At 43.3% G+C, this 21,586-nt stretch overlaps 1 protein-coding gene across 2 annotated transcripts in view; it reads left to right on the forward strand.

Annotated features, from left to right (window-relative positions):
• The window catches only part of ZDBF2 (zinc finger DBF-type containing 2), a 30,100-nt gene that overhangs the window by 1,846 nt on the left and 6,668 nt on the right, over positions 1 to 21,586 (forward strand). The window contains exons 2-5 of one of the 2 annotated variants that reach the window (XM_075934335.2): positions 5,470 to 5,521; positions 6,537 to 6,588; positions 11,467 to 11,572; positions 12,046 to 12,173. In XM_075934335.2, the coding sequence (XP_075790450.2) occupies positions 5,470 to 5,521; positions 6,537 to 6,588; positions 11,467 to 11,572; positions 12,046 to 12,173 (338 nt within the window). Of the gene's footprint in view, positions 1 to 5,469; positions 5,522 to 6,536; positions 6,589 to 11,466; positions 11,573 to 12,045; positions 12,174 to 21,586 lie in introns of those variants that run through there. The other variant, XM_075934338.2, reaches the window with a different exon arrangement.

The raw sequence follows: 21,586 nt of genomic DNA on the forward strand, positions 1-21,586 counted from the left end.
TAACATGGGGGAAGGAGGCTGGAGAAATGTGCTACTTTGGCTGGAGCATGGAGTAGAGAGGCTGGGGCAACGTGCCACCCCAGCCTCATGTTTACTTGGAGGACCATGGGGAGGTGCCTTTGCACTCTATGCACTCCCCTCCCCCCAGTGTATGGGCCAGAATGGAGTCTGGTCTATGATTGGGGGCTCCTAGGAACTACAATAATACAAATAATAATGGTAGTAGTACAGATTGAACCTCTGTAGTCTGATACTCTTGGGACTGTCTGGTGTTGAGCCAGAGATTTTGCTGAACCATGAGAGGTCAGTATGGTCTGGCAGCTTTGCCAGCACTTCCACTACTTATTGGACTGTTAGCTCTAATTTACCCCTAAATGTCTTCTAACTAACACAACGGAACACTGAGAGCCAGGACTGGTTGTAAACAAGCATTTTGGGACCATAGGAAACTTGGTCACATCCATGGTAAGTGGACATCTGGCTAACTAAACTCATGCCAGACCATGGGTGTTGCCAGACCAGAGTGTGTTGGACTAGAGGTTCAACCTATAATACTGTTGGAAGATGATGGGTCTCTTCTAGTGGAGATTTTTCCTCCTTTTTTTCTTGATTTCCTATACAATATGTTTCCTCATCTGGAGGATCAAGGGAGGTAGTTCTGTGGTGTCCTAACTGGAACACCAGCTTTCATTTAAATATAAAAATGGAAGGGGCCTTCAGAGACCTTTCATTTGAGCCCTCTGAGTCAGACCTGGATTAGTGATACATTGAGGCTTAGTCACAAGTGACTCTTTAATGCATCTCCTGTGGCTCTTGGCAGCATATGATATTAAAACTGTGATATAATTATTAACCAATCAGGAATGATATATATTATTCCTGATTGGTTAATAATGTGTGTGTGTGTGTGCACGCGCGCACACACACAAAGTAAACAATTCACACTACTATGGCTCTTTTGGGTAATGTTGATCACTAATTTCCCTCCTGAACCACGGAGGGATCTAGCTCATCATTGATATTGGTTGTCAAACCAGTTCTTGAAAACCTCCAATGATGGTTTTCCACTAGGGATATTAGATGATGTGTTTTTTAGTAACCACAAGAACTTTTAACGGTTATACAGTTACTAAAATACTTCCCTGGGGTTGGGTCAGCAACCAGTGTGTACTCTAGCTCCTGGCCCCACTACTGGAGAACCCCCTGCCACCTCATGCTGCTACTTCCTCATGCTTCAGAGGCAGCAGCACAAGGTGGCAGCAGCCCCTGTCCACAGGGACTCCAAGCTCCCCACAGACAGAGGCTGCTCTGGCTCCTTGCACATACTGGCCCCTGCTGAGCTGACTGCCCTCCCTCCCCCACCTCTGATACAGAGGCAGAGGTGTGGGAGAATGGGGGTCAGTCGCCCCCAAGTATGGGCTCCCCCACAGCGTGTAAAAATGTGTCCACTGAAAATATCAGCAGATACATGTTTACTCAAATAAACACATTTTAACATCCCTAGTTTGAAGACAATATTTGGGCTTGATTCTATACTTATCAAAGCCAATGGCGAACAGATTTTGCCGTTGTTTGTTAAGCCCTGCTAATAGGTATAGTAATTTTTTCAGGTATATCTTAACCAATCATTCTACTGAAATTTAACCAATCCTAACATAGTGTAACATGATTATCTAACCAATTATATCCCACCATCTTAATTGGCTTACACCCAGCAAAATTAATTATACAGGAGACAGAAACAATAAAAAAAACAGACAGAATCATACAGGTAAACAATAACAAAGCAATAAAGAAATGCAGATTTCACAGTTCCAACTGAAGGTCTCAGAAGGGGAGCTGTGTTAGTCTGTAACTAAAAACAACTTTAAAAAACAACAATGGTCCTGTAGCACCGTAGAGACTTACAACAATATATAAATAGTATCATGAGTGTCATCTGAAAAAGTAGGTTGTGCCCACAAAAGCTCATGATACTGTTTATATATTTTTGTTAGTCTCTAAGGGCATGTCTACACTATGAAGTTATTTCAAAATAACAAGGTTAGTGTCCACTCTACCAAGCCTGTTATTTCAAAATAAAGGGCTTGTTATTTCAAAATAGTAACTTCTGCTTGTGAAGAGGAATAGTGCTATTTTGAAATTGTAATTTCAAGACTTATTATTTTGAAATAACTCCCTAGTGTAGACAAGCCCTAAGGTGCCACAGAACCATTGTTGTTTTTTAATTTTTTGTTATTGATAAGTAAGTTCTTGCCAGATAGAAAACCAAATCTTCAAGGTGCTTCCCTTTATCTGCTTTATTTCAATATTATTGGTTTGGAGTGTGCCAGCAGTGGTGTTCCCAGCTTATGGCTGCCCTTGCTGCTTAAACAAAAGCCTTAGTTCAAGAATAAGGTTTTAGACCATCTTATACAGATAGAATCAAAATCACAGTCTGTTTTTATACGCTTGTAAGAATACACCTACCGTATATTCCGGCGTACAAGACGACCTCTGATGTTAAAAAACATCCCCCAAAAATCGGGGGTCGTCTTGTACGCCGGATGCCCCGCCGCCGGAGCCCCTCCGCAGCTTTGAAAGCCTCGGGGGAAGCCGGCGGCGGGGCATCCCAGGCGCGCATGGGCTGCCCCCCCACCGGAGCCCCTCCGCGGCTTTGAAAGCCTCGGGGGAAGCCGGCGGGGGGGCATCCCAGGCGCGCATGGGCTGCCCCCCCGCCGGAGCCCCTCCGCGCCGCCGCGGAGGGGCTCCGGCGGGGGGGCAGCCCATGCGCGCCTGGGATGCCCCCCCGCCGGCTTCCCCCGAGGCTTTCAAAGCCGCGGAGGGGCTCCGGCGGCGGCGCAGCCCAGGCGCGCCTGGGATGCCCCGCCGCCGGCTTCCCCCGAGGCTTTTAAAGCCGCGGAGGGGCTCCGGGGGGGGGGGCAGCCCATGCGCGCCTGGGATGCCCCCCCGCCGGCTTCCCCCGAGGCTTTCAAAGCCGCGGAGGGGCTCCGGCGGGGGGGGGGGCAGCCCAGGCGCTCCTGGCGGCTTTGCTCCCGGTGCCTCTGGTCTGCTGGGGACCATCTCCAGCAGACCAGGGACACCGGGAGCAAAGGAGGCGGAGGGGCGCTGGGGTATAAGATGAAACCCTATCTTTTAATTAAAAAGATAGGGGGTCGTCTTATACACCCAGTCGCCCTATACGCCGGAAAATACGGTAAATTCTTAAAGTATAAGCTGTAAGAGTCAAGCTTGACTATCTGTATAGATCATGGATCGGCAACATTTTCACACCAAAGAGCCAAACTACATCAAAATTCAGAAAAAGCGGTCAACAAAGCTGTATAAGAATACTCATGTGCATGACTGAAAATATACAACTTAATATTATTGATAATTGACATAATGATTAATAATAGCATAAACAAAATATTGTAGTCACAGACTTCTGCTGCTGCATCTCTTTGCCCATTTCTTTGAAGTTTACATCATAACTGGTCAAATCCATCTTCATGCACACATTCAGGCTGTCTTCTGTTCGTCTTATGGTAGGGGGTTGGGTCGGGGTATATGAGGGGCTCAGGGAAGGGGGTTCAGGAGCATGGTGGGCTCAGGACACAAAGTTGGGGTGTGTGGGGTACATGAGTGTTATGGCAGGAAACTGGGGATGTGGGGGTACAGAAGTCTGGGTTGAAGTGTACGAGGGGTTCAGAGCAGGGGTGTATGTTGGGCTCACTGCACGGGGTTGGGGTATGTGTGGGATGCAGGAATTTTATGGTAGGGGACTGGGGATGTGGGGTGCAGGAGTATGAGGCTGTGAGAGTATGAGGGGTGCAGGGCAGTGGGTTCAGGTGTATGAAGGGGCTACACAGGAAGTGGCCCAGGTAGTAGCAGTAGCAACTATTACAGGAATGTATAGCTGCTGTATATAGAGACCCTGGGTCAGGACTCAGAGTAATGTATAGACCTAAGGTCCCTCCATGCCCGCAAGCAAAGTAGTCAAAGTTTCATTTAAAAGCAGGACTTAAAAAGCGTTTCCAGGGAAGATGCCCTAAGGGCACTTCTCTATAACAGGCCAGGGACAAATGTAAAGCTGTCCCAGAGGAGGCTGAGAACTGAGTCCAGAGACCAAAGGCACAGGAACAGGCCATGTTGGACCTTTTATCCTGGTAGGGGCTTGTTCATTCATGCATTTGATTGTGTGATTTACCCACAGAAAGCTGAGCTGCCTAACAAGCCAACCGGGGGCACCACGAAAAGTGAGAGTGTGTGGATTTGTGCCCAGCCAACAATAGACACTCAAAAGAAGTGACAGTGCACAGTCACAATGACCGAAGCACTAGATTTTGGGGGTGTTTTTTTGCTTTGCTGGCAGATAATTTTCTTCTGAATAAACTGGCCTGCTGCATGCAAAGCTTGCACCTGCAACTTTGTAGGTTGGGGCTGGTTCGGAAGTCTTCATATAGTGATTGGGCCCTTGATAATGGATAGTATGTGGCATTTATAGAATAACCTAGCAACAGTAATTAGTTTTGATCATGAAGATTCCATTGAGATTAAATTATAATCCTTATCTGAAATAGGGATGTTAACTATCAAGTAATAGAATAATTGAGTAACCACATTAATTCTTATTGGTTACTTGACTATTCTGTAGTCCTCGGGGGTGGGGCCAGCAGCCAGTACGCTCTGGCTCCACTCCCAAGGAGCCCCCTGCCACCCCATGCTGTTGCCTCTGATACAGAGGCAGCAGCGTGGGGTGGTAGCAGCCCTTGTCCACTGGAGTCTGAGCTCCCTGTGGACAGAGGCTGCTCTGTCTTCCATGGAAAAGCCTCTGTCTGTGGCGAGCCTGGGCCCCCTGCAAACAGGGGCTGCTACCATGAAGCAGCCTCTGCCCATGGCATGCCCAGGCTTGCTGTGGACAGAGGCTGTTCTGGGAGATGTGGAGCAGCTGCTGTCTGCGGGAAGCTCAGACCTCCTGCGGACAGGGACTGCTACCACGAAGCAGCCCCTGTCTGTGGGTGATTCTGAGCTCCCCCAACATCTGTCTGCGGGGAGCTGAGCCCCCCCCCCACCCGTGGACAGGTGCTACTTTGCAGCAGCCTCCTCTGCCCCCCTCTCACTCTCACTGCTGCCTCTATTAGAGACAGAAGCATGGGGAGGGAGGGAGGTGACATTGCGAGCTGGTGCTTGAGGGAACCAGCTTTTAAGTCATCTCCCCCCAGCACCTGCTCCTGCTTCCCCCCTTGCTGGTTCTCATACAAAGGCTACAAGGGGGGAGGGAAATGCGAGTTGTCGACAACATAAGCCTATGTTTATTGGTTAATTGTCTAGTTGCCTACCTGTTGACATCCCTAATCTGAAACAGTATTTTGTTTTTACGGTGATGCCATTTTCTTGGGTCTCAGCCGTGCTGATACCAAGGATGGGGTAAAAGCCAAGACATGTTTTTCATATCTGTTTTCAATGGTTTTTATATTTGGTTTACAGATGTTTGACAGGAGCAAGCCAACTGATGAAGCCTCTGCTTCTTCAGCACAAGGTAAGCAACTGAATTATTAAAACAAAAATACTAACATGCAAAAAACAAAAAGTGTCTATTTTAACTGTAAAAATCTGTCAATTCCCCTTGTTTGAGATGAGTTACTGGTGTTCTAAATTCATAGAATCCTAGACATTAAAGATAGAACCTTCTTCCTATCAGGGGCTACTGACCCACAGAAAAAAAATCAATTGTGGGTCAAACACAGCCCCGCAGGAGGATGTGGAGTTCCCCCCACAGCAGGGCAAGCTGGCACTTACGACTCCTGTCCTGGGGGAGGAGGGAGAGAGTGGGTATAACAGCTCAGAGGGAGCCAGAAATGCCTGTCCCTGCCTGCTCTGGCCCCGTGCTGCATCTGGAAACAGATGCCATGTTTGGCCCCTAGGTGGAGGGGCCAGCCAGCTCTGTGTGGTGCACCTGGGCTTTTGCCCCACAGCTTCCACTGACTGTGGTTCCCAGGTAACTGGAGCTGTGGAGCCAGGTCTTAGGGCAGGTGGAACTTCCCTGAGCTCCCCTTTGCCTAGAGGTCTCAGAAACTTACCAGGGCTTCTGGCCCATAGGGTGGAGATTTGCCATGGTCCGGATGAAAGTAAGCATGGGCCAGAAGTTTCCCACCTGTTTTAAATTATGAATTCAGCCCCCTTGTATGTACAGTTGAATTGTTAAAAAGTTGCATTTTACCCTCGAGGCCTACATTATGGTATCAGGTGAAGTGATTTCAACATAGGACCTAACCTTGATTCCAGTTAACTGAACAGAAAAGAATCCTAACGATGTTAAATGTAAAAAGATAAGGCTTAGGATGTATACAACTCTTTGGGAGTAACTGATTTTATATAAATGCAAATTTTCCTAAATTTAATCAATTTTACTTGTGTCCTCCTATAAAATATATTATTTTTGACATTGATAACTTAGTGGGAACAGCTAGCTGCAGAGGTAACAGTGGCCAGTTTTGATGTCTTCTTCCTGGTTTTCTATCTTTTCTTTTTTTTTTCTTTTTTTTTTTAAATAGGTACAGAAAGACGAGGTATTGAAACCTCCCTACAACAGGAAAGCAGTAGCAGGTGAGTCATATGCTATAATTAGCATGAGAGAGGTGGGTGGACAGGAGCACGGTGGATGGGGGGGCTGCTACAGCCCCTACCAGTTAACTGTAACTGAAAAGTCTGTGTCACTTTGTTTATCTCAAGGGTCCATAGCCATGGCTCCCATTGGCTACAGTTCACCGTTTCCAGCTAATGGGAGCTGTGGACCCTTCAGGTAAATAAAGTGGCATTGGTTTAGGATATCAAATTTGCATATGAATGCAGCTCAGCAGTTTCAAGCCTCAGTCTGTTTTTAAAGGGTTTTTTTTTTTTGCCTGAGAACAGCTACTTGAACATCCAAAATTGTGTGTCCAGGGAGGCTAAGGTGCTCCCCCACAGGTTTTTGTATGCTGTCACTCATAGTGTATGATTTTCACATCCCACAATGGAAACACTAATCCAGGAATCTAACCCTGCAACAAACCCTTGTCATTAGTCAGATTTCAGAGTTCATCCTGATAGGTTCCTGATAGGTCCTCTGCTCCATCGATGGTGATAAACTTTCGACTGCGTGCGTGCATGTGTTTGTTCCCCTATCTAACTACTCACATTTGTTAACATGACAGACTCCCAAGAGAGCCCCCAGAGACCACAAAACAGAATTGCTGCTGCATCACTACACCTTATGTAAGCCATGACAACGTGCTAACATACATTAAGCGCCATACAGTGCCCCCCTATGGTCAGCCAGCAATCACCCTTTGAAGTGCACTTTTTACACATGTACAAACAAGCCACACATCACTGACATATTAGGTAGCCACCCTCTGTTACCTGGTTACCACCCTTTACCTCGGAGAAGGGGGCTTACTTACTATTCTTCATGCTGTCAACTTACTATCTATCATGCTGTCAACTTCGACTTGGTCCTGAACCAAAGTCAGTATGTACATTATTTATGGGGAGATGGTTGGTACAAAGACATTTCTTATCAAGGCATTCTGTTACAGCTCCCCTGGAATGTGCTTACTGCCTGTGCTTGGCACCTGTACTTGGTACTTTATGCTTGACCTGGCTTATACGATTTCTCTTTAGCCAAGCCTTTTTCCTGCCTGCAGTTTCACTGAGCCAAAGTCTTGCTCAATAGATTTCAGGCCTGCTGATTTTATGTTACTGACCCTCAACTTACTACAACCCTGTTGCCAGCTCTGTCTAAACATCTATTCTAGTGATACCAACATAGAACCTAACCACATCATCTATACTAGGATGGGCAAGAAAGCTTCCGTGGGCCAGATCTGGCCCGCCAAGCTGATTGATCCAGCCCAGGGCCACCCTGCCACTCTCCTGCCGCCAAGGCCAATTGGGAACTAGGGAGTGTGCAAAATCTACTCCCCCTGCCAGCAGTGTACAGCATCTAGAGAACCACCAGCTGTTCAAAACAGCTGACGGTTCTCTTTAGGCGCTGTGCACCCCTGTCAGGGCAGGGGGCTAAAACTTCACACGCTCACCCACCCCCAGGCCAATCAAAGTCTGTGGGCAGGGGAATATGCAAAGTCTCCTGGGCCTGCCCCTCCTGCCTGAGACCCCGCCCCTTCTGGGGCAGCCCACAACCACCTCTGAAATTCGTGAAGTGGCCTTCCCTTCAAAAATTAGTGCCCACCCCTGATCTATACTATCAAAGGCTCATTGACATGCACATCTACTAATGGAATACAGGCAGTCCCCAGGTTACGTACAAGATAGGGACTATAGGTTTGTTCTTAAGTTGAATTTGTATGTAAGTCGGAACTGGCTCCAGATTCAGCTGCTGCCACTGAAACTGACCAGGGGCTGACTACAGGAAGCTGGAGGCAGAGTTGCTCTGCCCCCAGCTTCCTGGAATCAGCCTGATCAGTTTCAACAGCTGCTGAATCTGGAGCCTGGGACAGAACAGCAGGGGCGCTGCCCGGTAGGTTCCCACAGGACCAACCCGGCAGCACCCCAGCTGCTCTACCCGAGGCGCCCCGAAACAAAAGCCTGGTCTGCTGGGGGGGGGGGGGGGCGCACTAGCTGCGCCCCCTCCCCCCCCAGCAGACCAGGGAGACCCGAGCAAAGCCGCCCAGGCGGTGGGGGTCCCGCTGCCTGGGCGGCTTTGCTCATGTCCCCCTGGTCTGCTGGGGGGGTCCAGAAAAGCCCCTGGACCCCCCCAGCAGACATGGGACACCCGAGCAAAGCCGCCCAGGCGGTGGCTTTGCTCGGGTGTCCCTGGTCTGCTGGAGGGGTCCAGCGGCTTTGCTGGACCCCCCCCCCCCAGCAGACCAGGGAGACCGGGAGAAGCTTTTCTCGCCCTGGAGGACACGGGTGGCGACCTGCCGCCCGTGAGCTCCTGAGCTCCGGGGCGAGAAAAGCCCCATTCGTAAGTCGGATCCGCATAAGTCGGGGACTGCCTGTATATATGCCGTCATGTGTCAACAATGCTCCTCTGCTATGTACATCAGAGAAACTAGACTGTGTCAACGCAAAAGAATAAATGGACACAAATCAGACATTAACAATGTGCTATTTAAACTTTTGTCTTTTGGGGGAGGGGGACTTAACATCTTTGAATGAGAATTTTTTTTTTTGATGCTAGTACAGACATAACCAAAAAGTAAGTGCATGAGAAGCTGGGAGTCTGCCAAACAATCAATGGGGTTTACTGGAGGAGGTGCTAAAGGAGCACTCAAGGAAGGTGAACCTACTGCAGAGAAGCTAAATGATTTCTTTGCACTGGTCTTTCATGATAGAGGATGTGGAGGAGATCCCTATATTTAAACCATTCCTTTTAGGTGAGCTATCCATGAAACTGTCCCAGGATGAGGTGTCAATAGATGGTTTTTTAGGACAGATTAGTAAATTAAACAGTAATTTGTCCTTTGCATCCAAGGGGAGCCATGGGAAGTGATGGCTCAGCCCGTTCTCCATGGCTGCAAAGGACAAAACAGAGCCAATGGGAGTCATGAGGTTCCGAGGCCATGGCGCCCGTAAATAAACAAACGGGGGTGGCCAGTTAATGTGTTTCTCAAAGTGATTTCATGGCACACTTTCAGAAACACTGAGTCAGAAATAGCATGCCACTGTATAAATTCATGGTATGCCCACATCTTAAGTGCAGTTCAGGGTACTTCATCTTTAAAAAGATGTAGAGAAAGAGAACAAAGATGATTAGGTGCAGGGAACAGCTTCCATATTAAGGGAGATTAAAAAGACTGAGACGTTTCATCTTAGAAAAGGAGATAGCGAAGTGGAGATATAATACTAGTCTATAAAATCATGAATGGTATGGAAAAACTTAATAGTGAATTGGGTCACCCAATGACGTTTCAAGGCAGGAGATTTACAGCAAAATAAAATATTTCCTCACACAAGTTACACTTTTGGCCTTCACAACATCTCCCAGCCAGAAATCGTGACTAGATAACAGAGGATGGGCCACTCAAAATTGCCTGTACTGTTCTGTCTGACACTGGCCAATCAGAGGACATCATACTAAGCTAGATGGGCCATTGATCTGACCTAGTATGGCCATTCTTACATTGTTTCCTTATACTCCTTAAATAACTCTGTTGGTTTCCTATTTATTGTACAATTCAATTCAAGAGTGTCTTTCTTTTATTTAAAATCCTTCAAGAGCTGACTAAAGCCTGTGTTATGGGTCCATGTTGTCTTATTCTCCTCTGAACCGGTTGTCTTCATGTCTTGCCACACATTTTTGCCACTGTCATTGTCAAAACCCCTTTTCTGCAGCTGCTAGCTGCACCAGAGTTCAGATATTGTCTTTCTTCATCATTCTCCATCTCATTTCAGTCTTCTCTGAAAATGTATCTTTCCCCACTTCTGTTATCCCTTGATTTCTCTCTCTCTTATTAGAGATTGTCTAGTGGACACTGTACTTTCCTCTTCATCACCCTTTCTCTTCATTCTCCCCTTCTGTCCACATTTTATCCCCTTCTGTTCCTTTTCTCCTGATCTCTCTTGGAAGTCTTTAGAAGATGTTGGTTAGCACTTCAGATTAAAAATAAACTGCAAATATTCACAAACTGCAATAGCAAGATTGGTATTCAGAACAGAATTAATTTTAAACTAGTGGTTTCTTCATTTTTTCATGCTCCCACACAGCTACATCTTGTGCATTCATTTGGCTTTTTTCTCCTCAATAGTGTTCCTACTCTTCAGCAGAAGTATGGTTTTCACTTCCCACTGCATGGCAGTCATTTTGACATATACATCTAAATCATATCAACTTTCTTGACATGTATATGATGGAAAATATTCAGGAGTTGGTTTAATTTGCTTCATTTAAAACGTTTTTATTTAAAAAAAATCTTTTGTGATCTGGCATCAGTCAGCACTTACATAGTTATTTTTGGGTGATGGTTTCCTCTCCCATTGTCTTTTGATATTACCATATCTGTCCGATACCATATATAAATAGTGAGATTATGGCTGTATATTTGCTGTAATCTGCTGCAGGTCCCTCAGTAATCTGCACTGTTCTACAGGTTCTTCAAGGCAGAAAGAGTGCTTTCTGATGGTAATTTCTGTAGCACCCGCAAACTTTTTGTAGAACTTCCTTGCAGTATTCTGAAGGAAGAAAGATTATTTTTAATTTTGTGTGTAATAACACGAGGGCTTGACCGAGCTTGGTGAACTGTTGCATTGCATGACTGGCTTTTTTTTTTTTTTAAGGTTTGCATATGGTATTCTGGAAAAATTCTGATACTTCCGCAACATGGAATTTTAAACTCAACACCATGATTATGCTTGGCTATGAAAAAAATGTTTAATAGAATAAGTCTTAATGTTTGGTTAAACACCTGAAATATACTGTATTTATAAGTCTGATTTTTTTCACTGAAAACTACTAGTAATATCAGTAAACTTTTCTCTGGTCAGTGCTGGGATACAAGTGACAGAGCAGGCTGGACCTGGGCTATCCAATGTACAAAACAGACAAGGCTATTGCAACTGCTGCCATGTACACTACAGCAATCTTGAACAGGTAAGACGTGTTTGTTGTCTTGTGGATCAGTGATAATCAAAAACAGGAATCTGTTTTGTCTTCATCTGCTTTTGTGTTGGGCTATAGATAATATAGAGGTGTCCCCCTGTTGGGTTTATTATTTCCTGAACATCAGAAATTCAAGAAGTTATTTTTCCCATCCTCATTTGTAGAGACTGTTTACAAAGCACAACAGATGCTGTTAAACTTACACACAGTGCTGGAAGCTCTTAATTATGCTTCAGTTCATTAAGATGCTTTAACGCAGGCCTAGTACTAAATTAGGTACATACTGAAGTACCTTCCTGAATAGAGGAAGTCCTTAAAGACTAGAATAGTAGGAAAAATTGTTTTTCAATATTTGTCATTACAACATGGAGAATTTGGAACTTAGAAAATGAAAGCAACCTGCCTGGATAGGTCCCTGTGTCAGTCAGGGTAACAAACTAGTGATCTGTTTTCTGTCTTTTCAGCATGTTTTCAGTTCCCAGCACAGACGTTTCACCATGAACTGCAGGAATCGCACAGGTACCACTAGCCTGATGGAGCGTTTCCTGCAAGATGTTCTGCAACATCATCCCCACAGATACCATGATAACAGGTATAATATACACAATGGCTTTATCGTCCTTGATTGCTCCTTTTTATATCTCAATCGTCTAGGGGACCCACTGGTTTTTTAGCAGGCTTCCTGCTTCTAATGTACTTAAAAAACATTTTGCTATTGCTTTTTGAGTTTTTGGCTAGCTGTTTCTCAATCTTTTTTTCCTTTTCTTATTACATTTTTACACTTGATTTGACAGTGTTTATGTTCCTTTCTATTTATCTCACTAGGATTAGACTTCCACTTCTTGAAAGATGCCTTTTTGTCCCTCACTGCTTCTTTTACATGGTGGTTAAGCCACAATAACTCTTTTTTTAGGTCTCATACTATGTTTTTTAATTTGGGGTATACAGTTAAGTTGGGCCTCTGTTATGGTGTCTTTAAAAAGTTTCCATTCAGCTTCCAGGGATTTGGCTCTAGTCACTGTGCCGTTTAATTTCTGTTTAGCTAACCTCATTTTTGTGTAATTCTCCTTTTTGAAATTAAATGCCACAGTGCTGGACTGCTGAGGTGTTCTTGTTAATTATAATATAATATTATAATATAATGTTATTATATTATGGTCACTATTCCCAAGCGGTCCTATAATAGTTATCTCCTGGACCTGATCCTGCACTCCACTCAGAACTAAATCGAGAATTGCCTCTCCCCTTGTGGGTTCCTGTACCAGCTGCTCCAAGAAGCAGTCATTTAAGCCATTAAGAAATTTTATCTCTACTTCTCTTCCTGAGGTGACATGTATCCAGTCAATATGGGGATAATTAAAACCCCCCATTATTATAGAGTTTTTTATTTTGGTAGCCTCTCTAATTTCCCTTTGCATTTCAATATCAGTATCACTGTCCTGGTCAGTGATATATCCCTACTGCTAAATTCTTATTATTGGAGCATGGAATTACTATCCATAGTGATTCTATTGAACATGTTGATTCATTTGAGATTTTTATTTCATTTGATTCTACATTATCTTTCACATACAGTGCCACTCCGCCACCCACACGGCCTGCTCTATCCTTCTGATATATTTTATATTCCGGTATGATTGTGTCCCACAGATTTTCCTCATTCCACCAGGTTTCAATTATGCCTATTATGTCAATCTCCTCATTTAATACGAGGTACTCTAGTTCACCCATTTTATTAGTCAGATTTCTAGCATTTGTGTAGAAGCACTTTAAAAAATTGCCACTGTTTATTTGTCTGCTCTTCCCTGATGCATTGGATTCCTTTGTATGCGGTTGTTTGTCTGCTCTGGCCCCTTGTTTGTCCTCTCTCCTCCTCTCTTTCTGACTACAGCCTAGAGAATCTCTATCAGTAGATTCTCCTCTAAGAGAAGTCTCCCATCTAATTATGTGCATCTCCGCACCAATCGGCTTTCCCCCACCTCTTATTTTAAAAACTGCTCTACGGCCTTATTAATGTTTAGTGCCAGCAGTCTGGTTCCACCCTGGTTTAGGTTGAGCCCATCCTTCCTGTATAGGCTCCCCCTCTCCCAAAGGTATCCCCAGTTCTTAATAAATCTAAACCCCTCCTTCCTGCACCATCGTCCCATCCACACATTGAGACTCCGAAGCCCTGCCTGCCTACCTGGCCCTGCGCGTGGAATTGGAAGCATTTCCGAGAATGCCACCATAGAGGTCCTGGATTTCAGTCTCTTTCCTAGCAACCTAAATTTGGCCTCCAGGACATCTCTCCTACCCTTCCCTACGTCATTGGTACCTACATGTACCACGACCACCGGCTCCTACCCAGCACTACACATAAGTCTATCTAGATGCCTCGAGAGATCTGCAACCTTCGCACCAGGCAGGCAAGTGACCATACAGTTCTCCTGGTCATCAGACCCAACTATCTATGTTTCTAACAATCAAATCACCCACTACTAACACCTGCCTCTTCCTAACAACTGGCGTTCCCTCCCCTCGGAGGTATCCTCAGTGCGAGAGGATACCGCAACTTCCTTTGGAAAGAGGGTCCCAACTACGGGATGGTTTCCCTCTGCTCCCATTGAATGTTCTGTTCCCTTGATACTTTCATCTTCCTTAAGAGCACTGGGGCTCTCAGACTGGAGATGGGACAGTACTACAGTGTCCCGGAAAGTCTCATCAGCATAGCTCTCTGCCTCCCTTAGCACCTCCAGTTCAGCCACCCTGGCCTCCAAAGCCTGAACTCGGTCTCTGAGGGTCAGGAGCTCCTTTCAACAGGTGCACACATACACCACCTGCCCACAGGGCAGGTAATCATACATTTTACACTTGATGCAATAAACAGAATAGCCCCCAGTCTGCTGCTAGGCTTCTGTCTGCATTATTCCTATGAATAAATTTGATCGATAAGGTTTCTAGTTAAAACAGGACATTTTTATTCAAACCTTTAAACTAAACTATAAAGACTGGCAAGAGTACCTTGGCCCCGTCTCACTCCCCTTCCAGACTCCCTGTTCGCAAGCTCCCTGGTCGCTGACTCTCTCAGCTTTATAAAGCCCTGGCCTGCCTGGTAGCACCACCACCTGACTAAGGCTCAGCCAATTAACAGAGACTTCTAGATTTCAAATCTTTAGAAGCTCACAGATTCCAGCTGCCAGCAACAGCACACACTCCTTCAAACAAACCAGCCAACCAACCAAACACAAGCTCAGCACACAGCAAGTAACCACCCCACACACAAATACACATTACAGACAGCCACTTACCTAAAGGGTCCTGTATTTACTCCTCCTTTACCTGGAAAACTCCCTCTCAAAACTCCCTGTTTGCTGCTCCTGTTCGCAGAATTGGAAATATATGCCTTTGTTACAACAGAAAATGGAGTTTCGTATCTTTCAGAAACAATAGCTACATCTGGAAAAGCCCACACAACAGAATATTAAAAGAAGTGGCAGTGAAAGCTGTAATAAATTGTGAACAAAAATTCAACTGTCATGTGTACAGTTTTGTCACAGACAGTGCTGCAAATATGAGACAATACTTAGAAGAAGAAACGGAAAGATGTTCCTTAATAACATATGGCTCCAGTGCCCAGTTAGTGAATTTTTTAGCTAAAGACTTAGTTTAGTATATGTCTTCTCTGCAAATAAAATAAAATGTTGTTGAAATTGCTAAATACTTCTGTAACAGCTATATTACTTCAATTTCACTGAAAAGGATCCAAAATAATTCTCCCTCAAGATGGTTGAGGGAATTCTGTGGTTGATTGTTTTGAACACTTTGTTAAGAATTGGTCTATTCTCATAAAACTCTGAAGCAAATCATGATAAAATAAATGGAAGTGTCTCATCCAAAGTATTGAACATTGGATTAACAAGGAATGTAGAGGACATGCTTAGTATACGGAAGCTTATATTCATAGGCTTAAACAAACTTCAGAGAAGTTGCTGCTGCATTGCTGATGTTGTGGAAATTTGGAAGGTACTTCAAGACATATTACTTGAAAAAATGCTTCATCAGAAAGATGAACTGCAGGCAATAAAGAAGTGAATGGATCAAGTATTAACTCCACCTCTTTTTCTTATGAACATTCTTGACCCCAGATATAAAGTTAGATGCCTAACTTCTGAAGAAGATGACATTGCCATGGCATAGGCATCTCAAAATCACTCATTAGTTATGCCAGTCATAATAAATTTCAGGGCAGGAGCAATAACCATTTAATCAGTACATGTTTACTGGTGATGTTTGAAGCAAAGTCATTCCCCTGAATTGATGGAAAATCATTAGCTTGACACCTTGAAAGGAAGCTTCCTTTGCAGTCACAGAGAGAATATTTTCTTGGTTTGGTATAATTCACTTTAGGCTAAGAAGTGGACTGGGAGTTGAAAAAACAGGAAAACTCATATTTCTATTTCAGTCTATAAATCAAAATGACAGTGGGAGTGGGAAAGATGAGAGCTAGTTGTAGAAGTTTTAAGAGCACTGTACATTTAGTGTTCTGAGGAGTTGGCTGTTAGAGTTAATAAAATTTGAAAATTAAACAAAAAAAAGTTTGACAGCCACCAGTCGACAATTCAGGAGACTGCTACAATTGCAGATGTGAAATGTTCATGCAACATTTAAGATTTAGTTTAATAAGTGCAGTTATGTTTGTGTGTGTGATTTAGTTCATTCCATCCCTAACACACTGTTGCTGCATCTGCAGCTTGAAACAGATAATGAGTATTATGTACTCTTAGCCTTGAGTGAATAATACCAAACAAAGAAAATATTTGCTCTGTGACTGCAGAGGAAGCTACTGCTGTGAAAAGTTGTCTTACCAATTGAAGGAACTCTGTTTCATGGTGCCTGGCTAATGATTTCCACTCATTTTCTAAATTAATAACTTTTTTTTATCTAAAATGTTACACGAAGTATTCCCTCCTAGATTTTGTAAAATGCTGTTTAAGAAGTATCAGTGGGAAACTAGTTAAATGAATGATTTTCTCTTGATTATTTTAAATAGTGATTTAAATCTAAGATTTAAATTGCCTGGATTTAAATCTATCCACCCTGTGCATGTGATATAAATTGAAAGCAAGCAACATATTAAACTAACAGATATTCATAAACTCTTACCTCATGCACATCAACTGTGTACAAACTAGAATCACAGTAAATTTTTAATGCATGTATTGAAAGAGTTCAGATATATGTCGCGTTGACTATGATAAAGGTACTTTGTGAATTACATAGACTGAATTTTTGCATGTCAGTGTTACCTGAATATATGAACTTTCAGGGTAATGGGCAAAGTTCCTCTAAGCTAAGTGGCCACACAGCTGCCTACTAAGCCCTGCCCATTGGCTTAGGGCTGCCACATGCAGAGCCGCTGCAGCCCGGAAAGAGATGCCTTTCCCTGGCCACGGCAGATCCCTGCTGAAGCTGGAGGAGCATCACTCCCACGGCCATGGCAGCTCTTGCCTGGGGCTGGGGTAGTGTACCTCTCCCCCGGTCATATTAGCTCCCTCCTGGGAAGTAGCTGCCAAAGCTAGTGGAGAGGAGCTCTTCTAATTCCAGCAGGGAGCTGCTGCAGCTGAGAAAGAGGCACACCTAGCCCTAGTATGGAGCTTCTGCAGCTGGGGGAGAGTCATCTTCTTAAAGTTTTTCTCCAGCTATTCCCAGCAACACAGACCTGCTGGAGCGGGGAGAAAGATACCCATCTCTCAGTGCAGTCTAACCTCCCCAGAGCTATTACAGCCAGCAGAGAGATGCCTCTTACCTGGCCTGCAGCTTCTACAGTGAGGGTACATCTACACTAGCCCCCTAGATCAATCTAGGGAGACTAATGAAGGCGACCGGAATTGCAAATCAAGCCCGGGCTTGATTTGCATGTTCCCCACTGGTCGCCATTTTAGAAATTGACTAGCCCGAAGTAACTGCCCTCGTCTACATGCGGCAGTGAAACAGGATTCCAGAATAAAGCCCTAAATCGAATTAGGTGGTATTCCTCGTGGAATACCTCGTTCATTATGCTCTTCCAATATGACTGGGAATCATTGATAACTTTTCTCTGGCAACTCTGTGCAATCAGTTTTACACTCATCTAGGTAGCTCCATCTAGGTTGCATTTCCATAATTTGTTTAAGTTTTGTATAGTACCATTCTTTCATAAGGGAGTGTGTGTGTGTGTGTGTGTGTGTGTGTGTGTGTGTGTGTGTGTGTGTGTGTGTGTAAATTGCTGTAACAACTTTTAACTATTAGGTATCTTGTGTAAGATTATTAGACTGGTCAGCTGAAAGGAAAGCAGGCTTCGCTCCTGATTTAGTGTTCAGTAGGTGCTCAAGGTGCGTCTACCCTGCACTGTTATTTTGAGATAACTAGCATTATTTTGAAATAACAATGTGAGTGTCTACATAGCCATTCAAAATAATTTTGAAATAACGGACGGCTTATTCCGAAATCTGTAAACCTCATTCTACAAGGAATAATGCCTATTCTGAAATAGCAACTTTGAAATGAGGTGTGTGTAGACGGTCCGCTACTGCTATTTCAAAATAGCCCCTCAACAGGGCCATTCTAAGTTATTCTTCCCCAGGGCCTCCTGAGGCTTTAAATCAAGATAGCACGTCTACATTAGGGAAGCCTGCCTCAGACTAATTTTGAAGCTTCCCTGCAGTGTAGATGTGCTATTTCAAAATAAGCTATTTTGGAATAATTATTCCGGAATAGCTTATTTCGAAATAGCTGTGCAGTGGATGTATCCTCAGATACCACAGTGTTGGGCACAGTATAAGAAAATCAATGATACTGTACTTTGTCACTCACTTTTCTACATTCCAGAGAGCCAGCATTGTGATGCCAACCTCTCTGCTGTTCCTCAAGACACATTTCTTTTGTAGTGAAGGTTGTATGTCTCCAAAAATACATTCTGATGAAATGCTAGAATAGAGCTGGTGGGGGAATCAGATTGTCTTGTCAGGAATTGGTCAAGTTGATCTTAAAAGAAGATATGGCCGATCATGTTTTCAGGCATGTCCCCATCAAATTAATTGGGACATGCACACATCAGCATAAATAAAAAGTACCAGTCCTTGTTCTAGCTTAAAAGCACTTCCCATTTGCTCATGAAAAAAATAAGCAAAAAACTTTAAGGTAACACTTGAACAGATGTGTTTGAGCTGATGAAAATGCTGATGAAAATGTTAGGAAACAAAATGTACTTGCTGGAAAGAAGCAGGTACTATTACATTGCAGACACAAAGAGTGGGATGGGAGAAATAACAGAAAACGTAGTTGAGTGGCGATGGAAGAAAACATCCCCATATATAGATGGTGTTGGTGTGGAAACCCAGAGAAGGAAAAAAAATAAGTACACTTCTTTAAGTACAGTTGTGGTTTTCAAAGTGACTATGTAAAAAAAGAAGATTCAAAATTTTAAAATCAGAGGTGGATGCATTCCTTGAAATGAACCAAAATTGTTTACCAATTTCCAGTCCGTTACACGCATACAAACCCAGTAAAGACATTCATCTTGTATAGCCAACAATGAAAGCACAGTATGAAAATAATGTGGTTGCATGGATATTTCTGGCACCTCCTTGGGCTTGCAGAACTTGTATTGCTGCTGCTGTTGCTGATGAGCAAGAAGGAAAAATTGAAAATGGCTTTTGGATCTTAGGATGAGTTTTGAATTATGGTCACTCTACAAACCATCTTTTAATATAGCAGTGAAACTTTGCATTTAATTATAATACTTTTGAATATTCTCAATATTCATACAAATATCCAGTCTTCTTTTGAACCTTTCTAAGGTCTTGGCTTTAGTGTCTTTGTGGCAGTGAATTGCATTGTCATAAATATGCATTATTTTTCATTTTTTAATTTTCTGCCCTTTTCATTTTCTATCCTCTAGTTCTTAAGCTCTGTGGCAGTTTTCCTTTCTAAAGTAAATGATCCCAACTTTTCCATTCGCTCTTAATTTGAGGTTTTCACGTCCTCAGTCATCCTCATCACCCTGAACTGAATCCTACTGAATTTTCCAATATCCTTTTTGTGATGGGATGGCCAGTCTCAGTGATCTAGATGAGGCTTTCTCATTGATTCATACAATAGCATTATAATATTTTCTGTATTGTACTCAGACCTGTTTCATTTGCATCCTAACACTCTAGTTCTGTGTGACTGTATCTATGTGTTGAGTGAAGCACTTCATTGACTTTTCTATAGTCATGCTCAGGTCTCTCTTGTGAGCTAATAACTTTCACTTAAAATCTTGTTGTGTGTGGGCAGTTAATTTTTTCCAATTTGCATTACTTTGAATTTATCAAAATTGAACTTCATTTGCCATTTGGATGCCCATTAGTTTAAGTAAGTTCCTCACAGTCTTCTCTAGTATTGTGAATTGTGAAATGGTGTATTCAGCATTCGGTGTGCCCCTGGCAGCTGCAAATAGCATAGCAGGCTTGGTCACCATTTGGCACCTCCTGCTGATGGTGGTCTCTTGCCTTATAATTCAACCCTCTAGTCAGGTTACGTTCAGATCCATCCCTTCTGAGATAAGATTCCAACAAATAAACAGTCCAGTACCCTTATAAAAAGTCTTCGGCTTTGTCCCTGGGTCCTATAGGACTAGTGCTCTCTAGGCTCATGGTTTTGAATGTCCTTATATCCTTGCATCATGCCACCTTTCCCTGATAACTAGTAAGGAAACCCAAGTTCCCCACTTCTTGGTTCCAGTCCAGGGACCCTGTAGTGAGTAGGCAAGATCTGCCTATTCATAGCCATCATTGCTACTTCCATGGGCTTTGCCGTGGGCTTTGTTTAACTTCTTCCTTGGTCTTGGCTTTTCACGGCACCAACTCTTCTGCAGGTTTCCAGCTTCTGATATACTTAAAGACTCTCTTGTATATTTTTACAGCTTCAGCTATTTACTCTTCAAAATTCTTTTTGTCCTTTTTAATTTCCTTCTCATATATTGCCTGCTGTTCCTGTTTATAAGTTTCACTAGGGTTAGATTTACAAATCTGAAGGATTTCTCTCTGGTTAAAATATTCTCTTGAAGCTACTCTTTCCTTCCTTGTAATTTTTTTATGTCATATACATGTGAATAATACACAGACATGAATACACATATGCTAACTCAGACAGCAAACATATATTTAATATATGTATGTGCTGTCGGTTCTCTTAGGGTACACCTACCCTGCAGGCTCAAGTCGAGTTAAGATTTGCAACTTCAGCTACATTAATTGTGTAGCTGAAGTCAAAGTACCTTAACTTGGCTTTTGGCACTGTCTACATAGTAGGAAGTCATAGGAAAGAACACTCTTCCTTTGACTTTCCTTACTCCTTGTGAAATGAGGGTTACAGAAGTCAGAATAAGAAGCCTATTATTTCAAAATTATTAACATGAATTATTTTCATGATTCTATTTTCTATGATTCTATGATTTTGATATAACAGTGTGTGAAATAATTTCAAAATAATGGTTTCTTACTCCAACTTCTGTAACCCTCGTTTCACAAAGAGTAAGGGAAGTTGAAGGAAAGTGTTCTTCCTTCGACTGCCTGCTGTGTAGACAGCACAAAAAGCCGAGTGAGTTATTTCGAGTTATTTCAAAATAAGTTTGCAGTGTAGATGTAGCCTTAGAGAGAAACATGCCAAATGCAGATAACATGTTACACAGCTACAAAATATCTGAGTATGTGTGAGACATATATGGTGTGTTTGTGTGTGTCTCATGGAACACATTAACTAGATGTGTCATGTTCCCTTTCAGCAGCTGATTCCGATATCTGCTTTATACCAGTGGACCATATTTGCAGATTAGATGTGGATACAAATTTTGTATACATACAGGACTCTAAAGATAAAACCTGCTAAATTCTAATTTTGCAAGTTAATGGCCAAGGTCAGCTAGTATACTGACTGAACCTTAACTGTGAAAATACTACCAGTGCTTCCATAACAATCAACTTCTGGGGGTAAAACAAACGTATT

The sequence above is a fragment of the Pelodiscus sinensis genome, chromosome 7 (genome assembly GCF_052426305.1).
Source record: "Pelodiscus sinensis isolate ZL-2025 chromosome 7, ASM5242630v1, whole genome shotgun sequence".
NCBI lineage: Eukaryota > Metazoa > Chordata > Testudines > Trionychidae > Pelodiscus > Pelodiscus sinensis.